The 21,734-nt window shown below is 52.7% G+C and overlaps 1 protein-coding gene across 1 annotated transcript in view; it reads left to right on the top strand.

Moving 5' to 3' along the window:
* Positions 1-223: 223 nt before the first annotated feature.
* The window catches only part of LOC144607427 (integrin alpha-L-like), a gene marked incomplete at its 5' end in the record, with an annotated part of 79,463 nt that continues 57,952 nt past the window's right edge, over positions 224-21,734 (top strand). The window contains one exon of the mRNA XM_078424286.1: positions 224-282. Within this exon, the coding sequence (XP_078280412.1) occupies positions 224-282 (59 nt within the window). The remainder of the gene's footprint in view (positions 283-21,734) is intronic.

The following is a 21,734-nucleotide window of genomic DNA, read 5'->3' on the forward strand; positions in this document are numbered from 1 at the left end:
TAAGTCTGAAGAAAGGTCTCGACCCAAAACGTCACCCATTCCTTCTCTCCAGAGATGCTGCCTGACCCACTGAGTTACCCTAGCAGTTTGTGTCTGTCTTCAGTATAAACCAGCATGTGCAGTTCTATCCTGCACACATGAGCTGTTCCCTGGTGGATCACAAGTGATTACTTTTGTTCCATTGTAGTTTAGTCGCTGTTTCTTGCTTTCTCCTTCCAAACAGAAATTCCGGGGACAAATAACATTGGCCTTTCAATTACAACCGGCGAAAATCAAGCAGTGGTAAGTTGACACACTGGGTATCACGCATACACATGCACATGTACACAAACGCACATGCGTGCACACAGAACGCACACACACATGCACACACAAGCATGCACATGCACATATACACATGCACACACACACATGCGTGCACATGAACTTCACACACATGCATGCACACGCACATATGCACACGCATGCATGCACACACGTGTGTACACGAAACGCACACACAGACACATGCACACACACACATCCACATGCACATATACACAGGATTGCACATGAAACACACTCGCACATTCACACACAAAATGCGCACACATGCACATGCACACGCACGCATGAACATACACATGCATGCGTGCACATGAAATGCACACACGCGTGCACATGCATGCATACGCACAAGCATATGCGTATGAACATGCGCTCATGCACACTAACATACACCCACAGACACGTACACGCACACACACACACACACACATACACACACCCTCACACACACATGCACACACACAAGCACGCATGCACATTTGCGCAGACACGCACCTCCCTGGGGTCACACACACACACAGAGTGCAGCTCCCCCCACACCGTCCTGTCACCCCCCCCAGGGTCACACACACAAAGTGCAGCTCCCCCCACACCGTCCTGTCACCCCCCCCCCAGGGTCACACACACACACACACACACACACACACACACACACACACACACACACACACAGAGTACTGCTCCCCCCACACCATCCTGTCACCCCCCCCCCCAGGGTCACACACACAGAGTACTGCTCCCCCCACACCATCCTGTCACCCCCCCCCCCCCCCCCCAGGGTCACACACACAGAGTGCAGCTCCCCCCACACCGTCCTATCACCCCCCCCCCCAGGGTCACACACACACACACACACACACACACAGAGTACTGCTCCCCCCACACCATCCTGTCACCCCCCCCCCCCCAGGGTCACACACACAGAGTGCTGCTCCCCCCACACCATCCTGTCACCCCCCCAGGGTCACACACACAGAGTACTGCTCCCCCCACACCATCCTGTCACCCCCCCCCCCCCCCCAGGGTCACACACACACACAGAGTACTGCTCCCCCCACACCATCCTGTCACCCCCCCCCCCCCCAGGGTCACACACACAGAGTGCAGCTCCCCCCACACCATCCTGTCACCCCCCCCCAGGGTCACACACACAAAGTGCAGCTCCCCCCACACCGTCCTGTCACCCCCCCCCCCAGGGTCACACACACAGCTCCCCCCACCCACACCGTCTCATCACACACTCCTGGCATTGAATGCGGGGATTTTTTGGTCGTATGGAATTGGAACTGTCACTGACACTGGCAGGGTGTGTGGTGGAAGGACAATATTTTGGCTGGAGGGCTGTGACCAGCAGAGTTATACAGGGGTCTGGACTTGGTCCTCTGCTGTTAGTGATATATATATATATATATATATATATAAATGAGTAGGAAGGAACTGCAGATGCTGGTTTATAGACACAAACTGCTGGGAGTAACTCAGCAGGACAGGTAGCATCTCTGAAGGGAAGAAATCCATGATGTTTCAGGTCCAGACCCTTCTTCTGAATAAGAGTATAAGCTATATAAATGATTTGGATGTAAACGTAGACGGCTTGATTAGTAAGTTTGCAGATGACACCAAGATTGCTTGGGTTATAATTGTCAAAGGCTGTCAAGAGTAAACAGCGAGATATAGATAAGGGGTATGGGGAGAAGGCAGGAATGGGGTACTGATTGTGGATGATCAGCCATGATCACATTGAATGGCGGGTGCTGGCTCGAGGGGCTGAATGGCCTCCTCCTGTACTGTTGTCTATTGTCTATAGAAATGTGTGGAGAATGTAAATGGAGTTTAATCCCAGCAAATGTGAGGTTTTGCATTTTCGGGGCTCGAATGTACAGGAAAAAATATACAGTTAATGACAAGACCTTGACGGCATTGATCCACAAAGGCATGTTGGGGTCACTGAAAACGGCAACACAAGTAGATAGCATGGGAAGGAAGGAGCACACTATGTTTGACTTCATTGGACAGGGCATTGAGTACACGAGTCAGGAAGTCACGATCGCAACTATATAGGATTGTGGTCAGGCTGCATTTGGAGTATTGCGTGCAGTTGTCGAGGCTTTGTAGAGGGGTGCAGGTGAGATTCACCAGAATGATGCTGAATTACTTTGTTCATCCCCGAAGGAAATTTGTCTGCCAACAGTCACAACACAGCAACAAGGTACACGAAATCTAGAATAGAAAAAAACAAGTGACAGTCTTCGAGGGTATTAGCTACAGGGAGAGGTTGGGTCAGGCATGGATTGTCTCTGGAGCACTGGAGGTTGAGGGGAGAGCTGATATATCAAATCATGAGAGGCAGAGATAGTGTGGACAACAGGCAGTCTATAGATACAACATAGTATGTGGAGACGACAGCAAGGGAACATGCCCTCAGCCTACAATGTGACTCATCTCATCTGTCTGCACGTAATCCATATCCCTCCTATTCCCTGTACTTCATGCCATTATCGTATCTGCCTCCACCACTACCCCTGGCAGCTTGTTCTAGGCCCCCACTACCACTGCAGCTCGTTCTAGGCCCCCACTACCCCAAGCAGCTCGTTCTAGGTCCCACTACCCCTGGCAGCTCGTTCTAGGCCCCCACCACCCCTGGCAGCTCGTTCTAGGCCCCCACCCACCTGTGTGCAAAAGGAAAACGGGCTCAGCGGTAGAGTTGCTGCCTAACAGCGAATGCCGGGTTCGATCCTGGCTACGGGTGCGTCTGTACGAGTTTGTACGTTCTACCCCGTGACCTGCGTGGGTTTTCTCCGAGATCTTCGGTTTCCCTCCCACACTCCAAAGACGTACAGGTTTGTAGGTTAATTGGCTTGGTAAATGTAAACGTTGTCCCTAATGTGTGCAGGATAGTGTTAATGTGCGGGGATCACTGGTCGGCGCGGACCCGGTGGGCCTGTTTCCGCGCTGTATCTCTAAACTAAAACCTTCCCTGAAGATAGACACAAAAGCTGGAGTAACTCAGCGAGATAGGCAGCATCTCTGGAGAGAAGGAATGGGGACGTTTTGGGTCGAGACCCTTCTTCAGACCGGTTAGGGATAATGGAAACAAGAGATATTGACGGTGATGTGGAGGGATAAAGAACAATGAATGAAAGACATGAGAAAAAAGTAACAATGATAAAGGAAACAGGCCATTGTAAGCTGTTTGTAGGGTGAAAATGAGAAGTTAGTGCGACATGGGTGGGGGAGGGATGGAGAGAGAGGAACCTGGAGAGAGGGCTACCTGGTGAGAGAAATCAATATTCATACCACTGAGCTGTAAGCTCCCCAAGCGAAATATGAGATGCTGTTCCTCCAATTTGCGTTTAGCCTCACACTGACAATGGAGGAGACCGAGGACAGAGAAGGTCTAGTGTGGAATGGGAAGGAGAATTAAAATGTCCAGCAACAGGGAGATTAAAGTGTCTTGTCAACCGTTGGTTCAGGCGGGGTGAGCAAAGGCTCAAAACGATGGCCCAGTCTACGTTTGGTCTCGCCGATGTATAAGAGTCCACATCTTGAACAACGGATACAGTGGATGAGGTTGGAGGAGGTGCAAGTGAACCTCTGCCTAACCTGAAAGGACTGTCAGGATCCCTGGACAGAGTCGAGGGAGGAGGTATAGTGACAGTGTGTTGCATTTTCTGCATTTGCAGGAGAAGGTACCTGCTGAGGGGTGGTTTGGGTGGGAAGGGATGAGTTAACCAGGGAGTTACAGAGAGAACGGTCTCTGCGGAAGGCGGGAAAAGGGTGGAGAATAGGAAAACGTGGGCTAGTGGGTGGGATCCCGTTGGAGGTGGCAGAAATTTCTGAGGATTATGTGGTGTATGCGACGGCTGATGGGGTGGAAGGTAAGGACTAGGGGGACTCGGTCCTCTGTTCGTGACTAGGGGGAGGGGGAGCAAGGGGCGGAGCTGCGGGGTACCGAGGACACACGAGTGAGGGCCTCATCTATGATGGGAGAGGGGAACCCTCGTTCCCCAAAGAAAGAGGACATCTCAGAATGTTCTAGTATGGAACACCTCATCCTGGGCGCAGATGCGGCATAGACGGAGGAATTGGGAGTCTTTGCAGGAAGCTGGGTGTGAAGAAGTGTAGTTAAGATAGTTTGTGGGAGTCAGTGGGTTTGTAATAGACATCAGTCAATAGTCTATTTCCTGTGATGGAGACGGTGAGATCAAGAAAGGGGAGGGAGGTGTCGGAGATGGTCCAAGTGAATTTGAGTGTAGGATGAAAATAGGTGGTGAAGTTGATGGTCCGTGAGTTCTTCGTGGGTGCAGGAGAGTAGCACCGATGCAGTCGGTGAGTTCTGCGTGGGTGCAGGAGGTAGCACCGATGCAGTCGATGTAGCTGGTGAGCGTAGCACCGATGCAGTCGATGAGTTCTGCGTGGGTGCAGGAGGTGACACCGATGCAGTCGGTGAGTTCTGCGTGGGTGCAGGAAGTGGCACTGATGCAGTCGGTGAGTAGCACCGATGCAATCGATGCAGTCGGTGAGGTTGCACCAATGAGTCAGTGAGTAGCACCGATGAGTCGGTGAGTAGCACCGATGCAGCCGATGAGTTCTGCGTGGGTGCAGGAGGTGGCACCGATGAGTCAGTGAGTAGTACCCATGCAGTCGGTGAGTAGCACCGATGCAGTCGGTGAGGTGGCACCCGATGCAGTTGATGAGTTCTGCATGGGTGCAGGAGGTGGCGCCGATGAGTCGGTGAGGTAGCACCAATGCAGTCGATGCAGTCGGTGAGTAGCACCGGTGCAGTCGGTGCAGTCAGTGAGGCAGCACTGATGCAGTCGATGAGTTCTGCTTGGGTGCAGGGGGTAGCACCAATGCCAGTCGATGAGTTCTGCATGGGTGCAGGAGGACAGCACTGATGCAGTCGATGAGTTCTGCATGGGTGCAGGAGGTAGCACCAATGCAGTCGGGTGAGGTTCTGCATGGGTGCAGGAGGTAGCACCAATGCAGTCGATGAGTTCTGCATGGGTGCAGGAGGTGGCCCCGATGCAGTCGATGAGTTCTGCATGGGTGCAGGGGTGGCACAGGTGCAGTCAATGAGTTCTGCATGGGTGCCGGATGAGGTAGCGCCAATGCAGTCGATGAGTTCTGCATGGGTGCATGAGGTGGCTCCGATGCAGGCCGATGCGTTCTGCATGGGTGCAGGAGGAGGCGCCGATGCAGTCGATGAGTTCTGCATGGTGCAGGGGGTGGCACAGATGCAGGTCGATGAGTTCTGCATGGGTGCAGGAGGTAGCACCGATGCAGTCGGTGAGGTAGCACCGATGCAGTCATCAATGTAACGGCGATAGAGAGGGGATAGGGCCAGTGTACGTCCGGAACAGGGATTGTTCAACGCACCCCTACAAAGAGGCAGGCGTAGCTGGGGCCCATGTGAGGTGTCTATAGCTACGCCTTGGACTTGGAGGAAGTGGGAGGAGTCAAAGGAGAAGTTGTTTAGGATGAGAGACCACCTCCGCTAGGTGGAGTGCTAGTAGCAGGAAGTTGGATGGTTTCTGCGGTCGAGGAAGAAACCGAGGGGCTTTAAGGCCCTTCCTGGTGGGGGATGGAGGATTGTAGAGTGACTGAGTGACTAGAGTAAAGATGAGGGAGTGGGGGCTCGGAAAGCGGAAGTCATTAAAGAGATGAAGGGCATGTGAGGTGTCTGGGACAAAGGTCGGGAGAGAGATGGACCGGGGTGGGATAGGATGGAGTCGAGGTATGTGGAAATCATTTCCGTGGGACAGAAGCAGGGAGAAACAATGGGACTGCCGGGACAGTTGTGTTTGTGCATTTTGAGGAGAAGGTAAAACCGGGCTGTGCGGGGCTGGGAAAAGGATAAGGTTGGAGGCTGTGGGAGGCAGACAGGCCAGGAGTGATGAAATCAGTAATGGTGTTGATGATTAAGGCCTGGTGCTCATCTGTGGGGTCATGGTCCAAGGGATAAGTAGGAGGAGGTGTCTGAGAGTTGTCTCCTGGACTCAGCCAGACTACCGCGGCAGACTACCGCGCCAGACTACCGCGGGCACCTCCCTTGTCAGCGGGTTTGATTATGTCAGGGTGGCTTTCAACCATGCCCCTCAACATAAAGCTATGCCCTCTAGTCTTTGACATTTCCACCCTGGGGGAATAACGTTCTGACAGTTTACCCGATCTATGCCTCTCATAATGTTATATACTTCTATCAACCTCTCCCTTCAACCTTTGATGCTGCAGCGTAAACATTCCAGGTCTGCCCAACACTCCTTGTAGCTCCAGTGTTTGTGGAGCAGATGGATGTGGGAGTGCAGGTACATAGTTCCCTGAAAGTACTTCCATCTATCCCGATACTGGTTTGATGCTTGGATGTTGGGTGTTATGTTTCAGTTGTTCTAGACGTTGGTGAGGCCACATATTGGTCACCCTGTTATGTTCTGAAGTTGGAAAGGGTGCAGAGAAGATTGACAAGATGTTCGCAGGAGTCCTGAGGTCCTGAACTACAGGGAGAGTGCCAGGTCCTGAGGTCCTGAACTACAGGGAGAGTTTGGGGAGACTAGGACTTGATTTAGACAATAGACAATAGACAATAGGTGCAGGAGTAGGCCATTCAGCCCTTCGAGCCAATGCGATCATGGCTGATCACTCTCAATCAGTACCCCGTTCCTGCCTTCTCCCCATACCCCCTCACTCCGCTATCCTTAAGAGCTCTATCCAGCTCTCTCTTGAAAGCATCCAACGAACTGGCCTCCACTGCCTTCTGAGGCAGAGAATTCCACACCTTCACCACTCTCTGACTGAAAAAGTTCTTCCTCATCTCCGTTCTAAATGGCCTACCCCTTATTCTTAAACTGTGGCCCCTTGTTCTGGACTCCCCCAACATTGGGAACATGTTTCCTGCCTCTAATGTGTCCAATCCCCTAATTATCTTATATGTTTCAATAAGATCCCCCCTCATCCTTCTAAATTCCAGTGTATACAAGCCATACAGGTATGTAGGTTAATTGGCTGGGTAAATGTAAAAATTGTCCCTAGTGGGTGTAGGATAGTGTTAATGTACGGGGATCACTGGGCGGCACGGACTTGGAGGGCCGAAAAGGCCTGTTTCCGGCTGTATATATATGATATTATGGCGAGTCCGGAAACTTGTTGGTTGTAGAAGAAGTTTATTGCAGCCGCAATATTCGAATACAGAGTTAAACAACAAGGTAAAGGACAACCATCAAAAACTTACTGTCTTCTTCGAAGACTTCGCCGAACTAACTATTTCGGGCGCCAAACGCGCACATGACATCGCTGGCCAATCAGCGATGTCGCTCCCTGGACCAATCCCCATGGTCGCGTTCACACGTGACCTCGCTGGCCAATCCGAGGGTTCGACGACCTGGACCATTCTCTATGGTCGCTACATGATGATATGATATGATATGATAATCGCTCCAGCCTTTCAACATACGACAGTCCTGCCATTCCGGGAATTAACCTAGTGAACCTATGCTGCACGCCCTCCATAGCAAGATTTCTTGGAGTGAAGGATTTACCCAGAGTAGAGGAATCGAGAATCAGAGGTTGTAGGTTTAAGGCGAGGGGGAAAGATTTAGTGGGAAGCGGAGGGGCAACATTTTTACACAAAGGGAGGTGGGTATAGGGAATGAGTTGCACCTAGTTGAGGCAAGTATTGTCGCATTTAAAAACCATGACGACAGATAAATGTGGATAGGACAGGTTTAGAGGGATATGGGCCCAACGCAGACAAGTGGTACTAGTGTAGATGGGAGATGTTGGACGGTATGGGCAAGATGGGCCAAAGGGCCTGTATGACTATGACCTTGACTATTCCAAGCATAATTCTGACTGTCTACCCTATCTATGCCTTTCATAATTTTACATGCATCTCGTAGGTCTCCCCTCATCCTCTGATGTTCCAGAGAAACTGCAGGGGTTCTGCAGAAGGACTTGGACAGGTTGGGAGAGTGGAGTAACTCAGCAGGTCAGGCAGCATCTCAGGAGAGAAGGAATGGGTGACGTTTCGGGTCGAGACCCTTCTTCAGACTGATGTCAGGGGGGCGGGACAAAGGAAGGATTATAGGTGGAGACAGGAAGATAGAGGGAGATCTGGGAAGGAGGAGGGGAAGAGAGGGACAGAGGGACTATCTAAAGTTGGAGAAGTCGATGTTCATACCACTGGGCTGCAAACTGCCCAGGCGAAATATGAGGTGCTGTTCCTCCAATTTCCGGTGGGCCTCACTATGGCACTGGAGGAGGCCCATGACAGAAAGGTCAGACTGGGAGTGAGTGGGAGGGGGAGTTGAAGTGCTCAGCCACCGGGAGATCAGGTTGGTTAAGGCGGACTGAGCGAAGGTGATAGGTGAGGAGATAGGTGAGGTAGGTACTATCACAATGTTTAAGAAAGATTTGGATAGGTACATGGATAGGATAGGTTTAGAGGGATATGGGCCAAATGCAGTTCAGTGGAGCTAGTAGGGTAGATGGGGCATGTTGGTCGACGTGGGCAAGTTGAGCTGAAGGACCTGTTTCTACGCTATGACTCTAATGGGTGAATCTATGACCAGAGGGCACAGCATCAGAATTAACGGACGTACATTCAGAATGCAGACAAGGAGCAATGTCTTTAGCCAGAGGCTGGTGAATCTGTGGAATTTATTGCCACAGACGGCGGTGGAGGCCGTCACTAGACATTTTTAAAACAGAGATTGACAGGTTCTTGATTAGTAAAGGGGCGTCAAAGATTATGGGGAGAAGGCAGGAGAATGGAGTTGAGAGGGAAAGATAGATCAGCCATGATGGAATGGTGGAGTTGAGTTGATGTGTCAACTGGCTAAATCTGTTCCTCTGACTAACAGCATACTCTCCCGCACTTTCCCCATGCACTTCCTGTTAAGTCCAGAGAGGAAGTGTTCAAAAAAGAAAAAGAGGAACTTAAAGACGGAAACAAAAGCAAGAAGAAACCTCTAAAAATATCACGGAGGGAAGTTGTCTTGTGAGATCATGAGAAAACCTTGTGCAGACTTTCTGCAGGAAAGGTCAGTTGGAGCATTAGTTCCATGCCTTATCACACTTTGAATTTCAATCCAAGTTAGTTGGTAGCATCATACAGCACAGCACAGGCCCTTCAGCCCTGCTCTGAAGGCCCTATTTCTGGGCCAACGGGTCTGTTTACATGCTGAATGATCCAGCAGGATCTCATCAGTTGGGCAACTGGGCAGAGGAAAGGCTGATGACGTTTAATGCAGATAAGTGCGAGGTGTTGCGGTTTGGGATGTCTAATCAAGGCAGGACATTCACAGTGAATAGCAGGGTCCTGGGGAGTGTTGTAGAGCAGAGGGAACTAGGAGTAAAGGTACATCATTCAGTAAAAGTGGCATCACAGGTAGAGAGGGAGTGTTGTAGTGCAGAGGGATCTAGGACTGCCTGTACATAATACCCAGAAAATGGCTTCGCAGGTAGATAGGGAGTGTTGTAGAGCAGAGGGATCTAGGAGTACTGGTACATAATCCCCTGAAAGTTGCATTACAGGTAGAAAGGGAGTGTTGTGGAGCTGAGGGATCTAGGAGTGCGGGTACATAATTCCCTGAAAGAGGCTTTACAGGTAGATGAGGGTGGATGAGGGTGGATGAGGGCAGAGCTGTAGATGTTGTGTACATGGACTTCAGCAAGGCATTTGATAATGTTCTACATGGTAGACTGCTCGGGAAGGTTAGATTGCATGGGATCCAAGGAGCAATAGGTGAATGGATAGAAAATTGGCTTCATGGAAGGAAGCAGAGGGTGATGTTGGAAGGTTGCTTCTCAGACTGGAGGCCTGTGACTAGTGGTGGGCCTCAGGGTTACTGTTTGTCATCAACATCAATGATTTGGATGAGAACATACAGGTTTGCAGGTGGTACAAAGGTGGGTGGTATTATAGATAGTGTAGATGTTTGTAAAACATGCAGCAGAATCTCTTGCTCAGTGGGCCAGGTGGGCTGAGGAATAGTTGATTAAATTTAATACAGACAAATGTGAGGTGTTGCATTTTGGGAGCAGTACACAGTGAATGGTAGGGCTCTGGGGAGTGTTGTGGAGCAGCAGGATCTAAGAGTGCAGATGCATGGTTCCTTGAAAGTGGAGTCGCAGGTAGATCAGGTGGTCAAAAAGGGTCTTGGCACATTGGCCTTCATCAGTCAGAGTATTGAGTATAGAAGTTGGGAGGTCATGTTGCAGTTGTATAAGACATTGGTGAGACCGCATTTAGAGTATTGTGTTCAGTTCTGGGCACCGTCGTACAGGAAAGATGTTGTCAAGCTGGAAGGGGTAGAGAGAAGATGTGCAAGGACTCGAGGGCCTGAGCTACAGGGAGAGGTTGAGCAGGCAAGTACTCTATTCCATGGAGAGCAGCAGGATGAGGGGTGATCTTATCCAAAGGTCATGAGAGGAATAGTTTGGGTAGACGTACAGAGTCTCTTGTCCAGAGTAGGGCAATCGAGAAACAGAGGACATAGGTTTAGGGTGAGGGGAGAAAGATTTAATAAGAACCTGAAGGGTAAGTTTTTCACGCAAACAGTGGAAGGTATACGGAACAAGCTGCTGGAGGAGGTAGTTGAAGACTATTGCAACGTTTAAGAACCATTTCGACAGCTACATGGATAGGACAGGTCTGGAAGGATGTAGCTGGGACCTATTGGCCAGTGTAGGCAAGTTGGGCCAAAGGGCCGTTTCCACACTATGACTGTGTGTGCCATAGTACATAGATCCTTGAAACTGGAGTCACAGGTGGATGAGGTGGTCAAGAAGGCTCTTGATACATTGGCTTTCATCAGAGTATTGAGAATAGAAGACAAAATGTGTAGGAAGGAACTGCAGATAGAAACATAGAAAATAGGTGCAGGAGAAGGCCATTCGGCCATTCGAGCTAGCCCATAGAGCTCTATCTAACTCTCTCTTAAATCCATCCAGTGATTTGGCCTCCTCTGCCCTCTGTGGCATAGAATTCCACAAATTCACAACTCTCTGGGTGAAAAAGTTCCTTCTCACCTCAGTTTTAAATGGCCTCCCCCTTATTCTAAGACTGTTCTGGACTCGCCCAACATTGGGAACATTTTTCCTGCATCTAGCTTGTCCAGTCCTTTTATAATTTTATATGTCTCTATAAGATCCCCTCTCATCCTTCTAAACTCCAGTGAATACAAGCCTAACTCCAGTGAATACATCCAAGATGCTGGTTTAAATCGAAGATAGACACAAAAAGCTGGAGTAACTCAGTGGGACAAGCAGCATCTCTGGAGAGAAGGAATGGGTCAGGATGTTTCGTGTCTGAAGAAGGGTCTAGTCCTGAAACGTCACCCATTCCTTCTCTCCAGAGATGCTGCCTGTCCCACTGAGATACTCCAGCATTTTGTGTCTATTTATAGAAGTTGGATGTTATGTTCCAGTTGTACAAGATGTTGGTGAGGCTGCATTTCGAATATTGTATTCAGTTTTGATTGCCAGGAAAGATGTTGTTAAGCCAGAAAGAATGCAGGGAAGATTTACAAAGATGTTGCCAGGACTCGAGAGGCCTGAGCTAGAGGGAGAGGTTGGGCAGGCAAGAACTTTACTGGTTCACAAAGGGGAATAGCGCAGGTGAATGTATTGAATCTTTTACCCAGAGTAGGAGAAACAAGTACAAGATGACACAGAGAGGGAAAGATTTAAAAGGAACCTGAGGAGGAATATTTCAGACGGAGGCTGGTGGGTGTATGTAACGAGCTGCCAGAGAAGGTAGTTAAGGCAGGTTAATTCCTGGGATGGCAGGACTGTCATATGATGAAAGAATGGATCAACTGGGGTTGTTTTCCCTGGAGCAGAGAAGGCTGAGAGGGGACATGATCGAGGTGTACAAGATCATGAGGGGCATAGATAAGGTAGATGGCGGGGAACTTCTTCCACTGGTGGAAGGTTCAACAACGAGGGGACATAGATACAGGGTAAGGGGAGGGAGGTTTCGGGGGGATGTGAGAAAGAACTTTTTCACCCAGAGGGTGGTTGGAGTCTGGAACTCACTGCCTGGGGTGGTGGTGGAGGCGGGAACACTCACAACGTTTAAGAGGCATTTGGATGGGCACTTGAAATGCTACAACATTCAGGGCTACGGTCCAAATGCGGGAAAATGGGATTAAAATTAGACTGTGTTTGGTAACGGGCGGCACGGACACGATGGGCCGAAGGGCCTCTTTCTGTGCTGTAGGACTCTATGACTATGACTCTATAACTACGCTTATATTCACTGGAATTTAGAAGGATGAGAGGGGATCTTATAGAAATTTATAAAATTATTAAGGGATTTGACAGGCTAGATGCAGGAAAAATGTTCTCCATGTTGGGGGAGTCCAGACCAGGGGTCACATTTTAAGAATAAGGCTATTTAGGACTGAGATGAGGAAAAACTTTTTTTACCCAGAGAGTTGTGAGTCTGTGGAATTCTCTGCCACAGAAGGCAGTGGAGGCCAATTTACTGGATGTTTTCAAAAGATAGTTAGATTTAGATCTCAGGGCTAACTGAATCCTCGATAACTTCCGGTTCCCAGGCCCCCACTCCCTCATCTTTACCATGGATGTCCAGTCACTCTACACTTCCATCCCCCACAAGGATGGTCTCGAAGCCCTCCGTTTCTTCCTCGACCGTAGAACCAGCAAATCCCCATCGACCAACACTCTCCTCTGCCTAGCAGAGCTGGTTCTTACCCTCAACAACTTATCATATCATATCATATCATATATATACAGCGCGGAAACAGGCCTTTTCGGCCCACCAAGTCCGCGCCGCCCAGCGATCCCCGCACATTAACACTATCCTACACCCACTAGGGACAATTTTTTACATTTACCCAGTCAATTAACCTACATACCTGTACGTCTTTGGAGTGTGGGAGGAAACCGAAGATCTCGGAGAAAACCCACGCAGGTCACGGGGAGAACGTACAAACTCCTTACAGTGCAGCACCCGTAGTCAGGATCGAACCTGAGTCTCCGGCGCTGCATTCGCTGTAAAGCAGCAACTCTACCGCTGCGCTACCGTGCCGCCTTCTCCTTTGACTCCTCCCACTTCCTCCAAACCAGAGGCGTAGCTATGGGCACTCGCATGGGCCCTAGCTATGCCTGCCTCTTTGTCGGGTACGTCGAACAATCCCTGTTCCGGACGTACACTGGCCCCATCCACGAACTATACCTCCACTACATCGACGACTGCAGGTTGTACAGACTGCTGCCTGGATTACAACGGTCCAGCCACAGGGAGGGGGAGAGGGTGCAGAGGAGGTTGTACAGAATGCTGCCTGGATTAGAGAGGTCCAGCCACAGGGAGAGGGAGAGGGTGCAGAGGAGGTTGTACAGAATGCTGCCTGGATTAGAGAGGTCCAGCCACAGGGAGAGGTTGGAGAGGGTGCAGAGGAGGTTGTACAGAATGCTGCCTGGATTAGAGAGGTCCAGCCACAGGGAGAGGATGAACAGACTTGGATTATTTTCTCTGGAATGCTGGAGGTCAAGGAACCTGATAGAAGTAAAATAATGAGAGCCATAAATAAGTTTGACAGTCAGAACATTATTGCCCCAGGTTGGAGCAGAGGCAAAGCTTCAAGGTGAGAGGGGCAAAGCTTGAATGAGATGTGTAGGGCAATTTGTGTTTTACACAAAGGGTGGTGGAGGCCTGGAATGCGCACCCAGAGGTGGTGTTGGAGGTAGTGGTTTAAGCTCTTGGATAGGCACATGGAAATGTAGGGGAAGGAGGGATGTGCATCATGGCAGCTTCACTCTGTGTATCTGAGTCTCGGGCGACAGAGAGACAGAGACAGACACAGAGACATGGAGAGACAGTCAGAGGCACAGAGACACGGAGACAGAGAGACAGAGAGACACAGAGACTCAGAGACACGGAGACAGAGACACAGAGAGACACAGAGAGACACAGACACAGAGACAGACACAGACACAGAGACAGACACAGACACAGAGAGACACAGAGGCTCAGAGACACGGAGACAGAGAGACAGAGACAGACAGACACAGACACAGAGAGACAGACACAGAGAGACACAGAGGCTCAGAGACACGGAGACAGAGACAGACAGACACAGACACAGAGACGGAGACACAGAGAGACACAGAGAGACACAGAGGCTCAGAGACACGGAGAGACAGAGACAGACAGACACAGAGGCTCAGAGACACGGAGACAGAGACAGACAGACACAGACACAGAGACGGAGACACAGAGAGACACAGAGAGACACAGCGAGACAGTCAGAGACACAGAGACACGGAGACAGAGACACAGAGAGACACAGACACAGAGAGACACAGAGACCCAGAGACACGGACACATGGGGACATGGACACATGGGGACATGGACACACGGGGACACAGGGACATGGGGTACACACACACGGATACACACGGACACACGGGGACACACACACATGGACACACGGACACACACGGGGACTCGGGGACACGGACACATGGGGACACGGACACACACACATGGATACACACGGACACACGGTGACACACACACAAGGACACACATGGACACATGGGCACAAGGGGACACAGAGACACGGATACACGGGGACACAGACACACGGGGACACGGACACACGGGGACACAGACACACGGGGACACGGACACACGGGGACACAGAAACACGGACACAGGGAGACACGGACACAGGGACACGGGGACACGGACACGAATGGACACACATGGGGACACACGGAGACATGGGGAACTAGAAATTGTCTGGGCAGTCGGGGAAATGTAACGACTCCCGGGGTCAGGCACACCCCCAGAGCAAAGCTCCTTCCCCCCCCCCGGGGCAACACCCCCCCTCACACCCCCCCCCCCACACCCCCCGCCCCACACACGCACCACCCCGAGGCAACACCACCCCCAGGCAAGACCCCCCCCCACACACACAGATACCTACACACACACACCCCCACACCACATCCCCCCCACAGACACACCCACACACACACCCCCCAAACACACACACAAACCCACACACACCCCCCCCCCCACACACTCACCCCCCACACACACACAAAACCACACACACAAAACCACACACACACACCCAGACGCATACTCACCCACACACATACACACCCACACAGACACATCCCCACACGCTCCTCACACACCCCCACACACACACACATACACACATCTCCACACAACCCCCCCATGCACACACCCCCAAACATACACCCCCATACACACACACACCCTTACGTACACACACACCCTCACACACACCCACACACACACACACACACACACACACTTTCACACACATACACACCCCCACACACACAGATACCTACACACACATCCACATACACACACACCCACACCCCCATACACACGCACTCCCACACACACACCCACACACCCCTCCACATACACACCCCCCACATACTCACCCACACACACAGACACACCCACACACACCTCCACATGCACACACACACACCCCCCCACACACACACCCTCACACACACCCACACACACACACCCCGACACACACACAAACCCACACACACACCCACACACAAACACCCCCCACACACACACACACACACACACACACACACACACACACACACACACACACACACACACACACACACGCACATACACACACACCCACACCCATACACACACCCCACGCACACACACACCTACAGACACATACACACCAAATACTCACACCCACAAACACACACCCATAAACCCACACACCCCCACACTCACATACCCACACACACACCCCCACACACCCACACGCACACACCTCAAAACACAACCCCCCCACACACACCCGCACACACACCCCCACACACACATCCCCCCTATACACACACACCCACACACACACCCCCACAAACACACACCCCACACATACCCCCGCACACACACAAAACGCGCCACACATACCCCGACATACACACCCACACACCTCCACACACACATACACACCCACACACACACACACCCACACACGCACACCCACACACCCACACACTCACACATAACGCCACACACACACACACCCACCCACACACCCACACACACTCACACATAACGCCACACACACACACACCCCCACACGCACACATGCTCCCACACCCCCACAAACATACACACACACCCCCCCACACACACACCCTCCCACACACACACATCCACACACACCCTCACCCCCCACACACACACAGCCACATCCCTCCACACAGACACAACCGGAAACCCATAAACACACACTCATACCCCCCACACACACACCCCCACACACACAAACAAAACCACACACACACACCCAGACGCATACTCACCCACACACATACACATCCACACAGACACATCCCCACACACTCCTCACACACCCCCACACACACCCACATACACACATCTCCACACAACCCCCCCATGCACACACCCCCCCAAACATACACCCCCATACACACACACACCCCTACGTACACACACACCCTCACACACACCCCCACACACACACACACACACACACACACTTCCACACACATTCACACCCCCACACACACAGATACCTACACACACATCCACATACACACACACCCACACCCCCCATACACACGCACTCCCACACACACGCACCCACACACCCCTCCACATACACACACCCAACATACTCACCCACACACACAGACACACCCACACACACCTCCACATACACACACACACACACAACCCACACACACACACCTCCACATACACAGCCCCCACATACTCACCCACACACACAGACACAGACACACCCACACACACACACCTCCACATGCACACACACACAAACCCCCACACACACACCCTCACACACACCCACACACACACACCCCGACACACACATAAACCCCCACACACACCCACCCCCACACAAACACCCCCCCACACACACATACATCCACACACACACACACACACACACACACACACACACACACACACACACACACACACACACACACACACACACGCACATACACACACACCCACACCCATACACACACCCCACGCACACACACACCTACAGACACATACACACCAAATACTCACACTCACACACACACACACACCCATAAACCCACACACCCCCCACACTCACATAACCACACACACACCCCCACACACCCACACGCACACACCTCAAAACACAACCCCCCCACTCACACCCACATACACACACCCCCACACACACATCCCCCCTATACACACACACCCACACACACACCCCCACAAACACACACCCCACACATACCCCCGCACACCCCCACACCCCCACACCCACACACAACCACACACACATCCACACACACACACACACACCCACACACATACACACAACCCCACACACACACACACCCACATCCCCACACACCCCCCACACACACACCCACACACATACACACACACACACCCCCACACACACATCCCCCCTATACACACACACCCACACACACACCCCCACAAACACACACCCCACACATACCCCCGCACACACACAAAACGCGCCACACATACCCCGACATACACACCCACACACCTCCACACACACGTACACACCCACACACCCACCCACACACACACACACACACACCCACACACCCCACACACACTCACACATAACGCCACACACACACACACCCACCCACACACCCACACACACTCACACACCCACACACCCCACACACACACACACTCACACATAATGCCACACACACACACACCCACCCACACACACTCACACATAACGCCACACACACACCCCCCCCCACACACACACATGCTCCCACACCCCACAAACATACACACCCCCCCCCACACACACACACACACCCACACACACCCTCCCACACACACACATCCACACACACCCTCACCCCCCACACACACACAGCCACATCCCCCCACACAGACACAACCGCACACCCACAAACACACACCCATACCCCCCACACACACCCCCCAACACCCCCACCCCCACACACACCCACACACACACACACCCACACCCACACACACACAAACACAAAAATACACACACACAAACCTACACACCCACAGACACACACACACCCACACACACCCACATAACCCCACACACACACCCACCACCCTCACACACACAACCACACACACATACACCCACACACACACCCACACACACACATACACCCTTACACATACCGCCACACACCCCCACCCAGACACACATCTCAACACAAACCCACCCACACACCCTCACACACACCCGCATCCCCCCCACACACACACACCCACACACCTTCCCACACCCCCATACACACACACCCCCATACACACACACACCCACACACACGCACACACACACCCACACACTCACACAGCCCCACACACACCCACACACAACCTTCCCAAACACCCCACATGCACACCCCCACATACACACCCACACACACACCCACACACACCCCCATATACACACCCACACACACCCACACCCCCCCGCACTCACACACCCGCATACAGAGAGACCCACACAAACAGCCCCACACACCCACACACACACACAACCCTCCCAAACACACCCCCCCCACACGCACCCCCCCAAACACCCCCACCCCCACACACACACCCACACCCCCACACACACACACCCCCACACACACACACACCCACACCACCACAAATACACACACACACACCCACACACACACACACCCACACACACATACACCCACACACACATACACCCACACCCCACAAACACACACACCAAAACCCCCCACACACACACGCACGCCAACACAAAACACCCCCACACACACACACACCCACACCCCCCACACACACACACCCCACACACACCCACCCACAAACACACACCCACACCCCCCACAGACACACACACAAGCACACACCCCCACACACACACACACCCTCACAAACACACACCCACACCCCCCACACACACACACACCCTCACTCCCCACACCCCCACTCACACATCCCCACACACACACAACCCCAAACACACACACCCCCACCCACACACATCTCCACACACACACCCCCCCACACACACACACATTAGCCCACAACCTCCCCACACACCCACACACATACCGCCACACACACACCGCCACCCCAAACACACACACACACCCACTCACACACCGAAACATACACCCAAATACACACCCGCGCATACACCCCCCCCATACAAACACACCCCCACACACACATACCCCGACACACACACCCCGACACACACACCCACACACACACACACCCGCACACAGATACTCCGACAAACCCACCCGGACACACACACCCACACAACCCCCCCACTCACAAACGCACCCACACACACCCACACACACACACCCACATACACACACACACAACCCCCCCACACACACACGCACCACACACACACACCCCCACAAACACACCCACACCCCCACACAAACAACCACACACACACACGCACCCACACCCCACAAACACACACACAGGCACACACAGGCACACACACACACACACACCCCAACCCACTCCCCTACACACAAAAGCACCCACACCCCCACAAACACACACCACCACACACACACGCACACACACACCCCCACAAACACACACCACCACACACACACACACACGCACGCACACACACACCCCCACACCCACACATACCTACCCCCCATACCCACCCACACATCCGCACACACACACACACACACACACCCACACAACCCTCCACATACACACACACCCACACCCACACTCCCCCCACACACACACCCACACCCACCCCCACCCCCACACCCACCCCCACACTCCCCCTACACAACACACACACACGCCCACAAACACAGGCCCATAACCCCCCCCCCACACACACACCCACACCCACACACACAACCCCCTACACACACAGCCCCACACACATACACCCCACACACACACCTACAAACACACATCCATACCCCACCCACACACATCCCCACACACACACAAACCCACACAGACACAGACACCCACACAAATACACACACACACCCATACACACTCCTCACACACCCACACACACCCACACACACACATCTTCACACACACACACCCACACACACCTAAACCCCCACAGGCACACCCCCCACACACACACACACACCCATACACACACCCACACACACCCACACACTCCCCCACATACACACCCACACACACACCCACATACACACCCACACACACCCACACACCCCCGCACTCACACACCCGCATACAGAGAGACCCACACAAACAGCCCCACACACCCACAACCCTCCCAAACACACACCCCCCACACGAACCCCCCCAAACACCCCCACCCCCACACACACACCCACACCCCCCCCACACATACACACCCAACACACACCCACCCACACCCCCCACAGACACACACAAGCACACCCTCACACCCACCCCCACACACACACACACACACACCCACACACACACACACACACACACCCACACACACACACCCACACCACCACACCACCACAAATATACACACACACCCACACACACACACACCCACACACACACACACACCCACACACACATACACCCACACCCCACAAACACACACACCAAAACCCCCCACACACACACGCATGCCAACACAAAACACCCCCACACACACACACACCCCCCACACACACACACCCCACACACACCCACCCACAAACACACACCCACACCCACACCCCCCACAGACACACACACAAGCACACACCCCCACACACACACACCCACACACACACACCCACACCACCCTCACACACACACACCCTCACAAACACACCCACACCCACCCCACACACTCACCCCCACTCCCCACACCCCCACTCACACATCCCCACACACACACAACCCCAAACACACACACCCCACCCACACACATCTCCACACACACACCCCCCCACACACACACACATTCGCCCACAACCTCCCCACACACACACACACCCACACACATACCGCCACACACACACCGCCACCCCAAACACACACACACACACCCACTCACACACCGAAACATACACCCAAATACACACCCGCGCACACACACCCCCCATACAAACACACCCCCACACACACATACCCCGACACACACACCCCGACACACACACCCACACACACACCCACACACACACACACCCACGCACACACACACCCGCACACAGATACTCCGACAAACCCACCCGGACACACCCACCCACACAACCCCCCACTCACAAACACACCCACATACACACACCCACATACACACACCCACATACACACACACAACCCCCCCACACACAC

This window comes from Rhinoraja longicauda, chromosome 28 (assembly GCF_053455715.1).
Source record: "Rhinoraja longicauda isolate Sanriku21f chromosome 28, sRhiLon1.1, whole genome shotgun sequence".
Classification (NCBI taxonomy): Eukaryota; Metazoa; Chordata; class Chondrichthyes; order Rajiformes; family Arhynchobatidae; genus Rhinoraja; species Rhinoraja longicauda.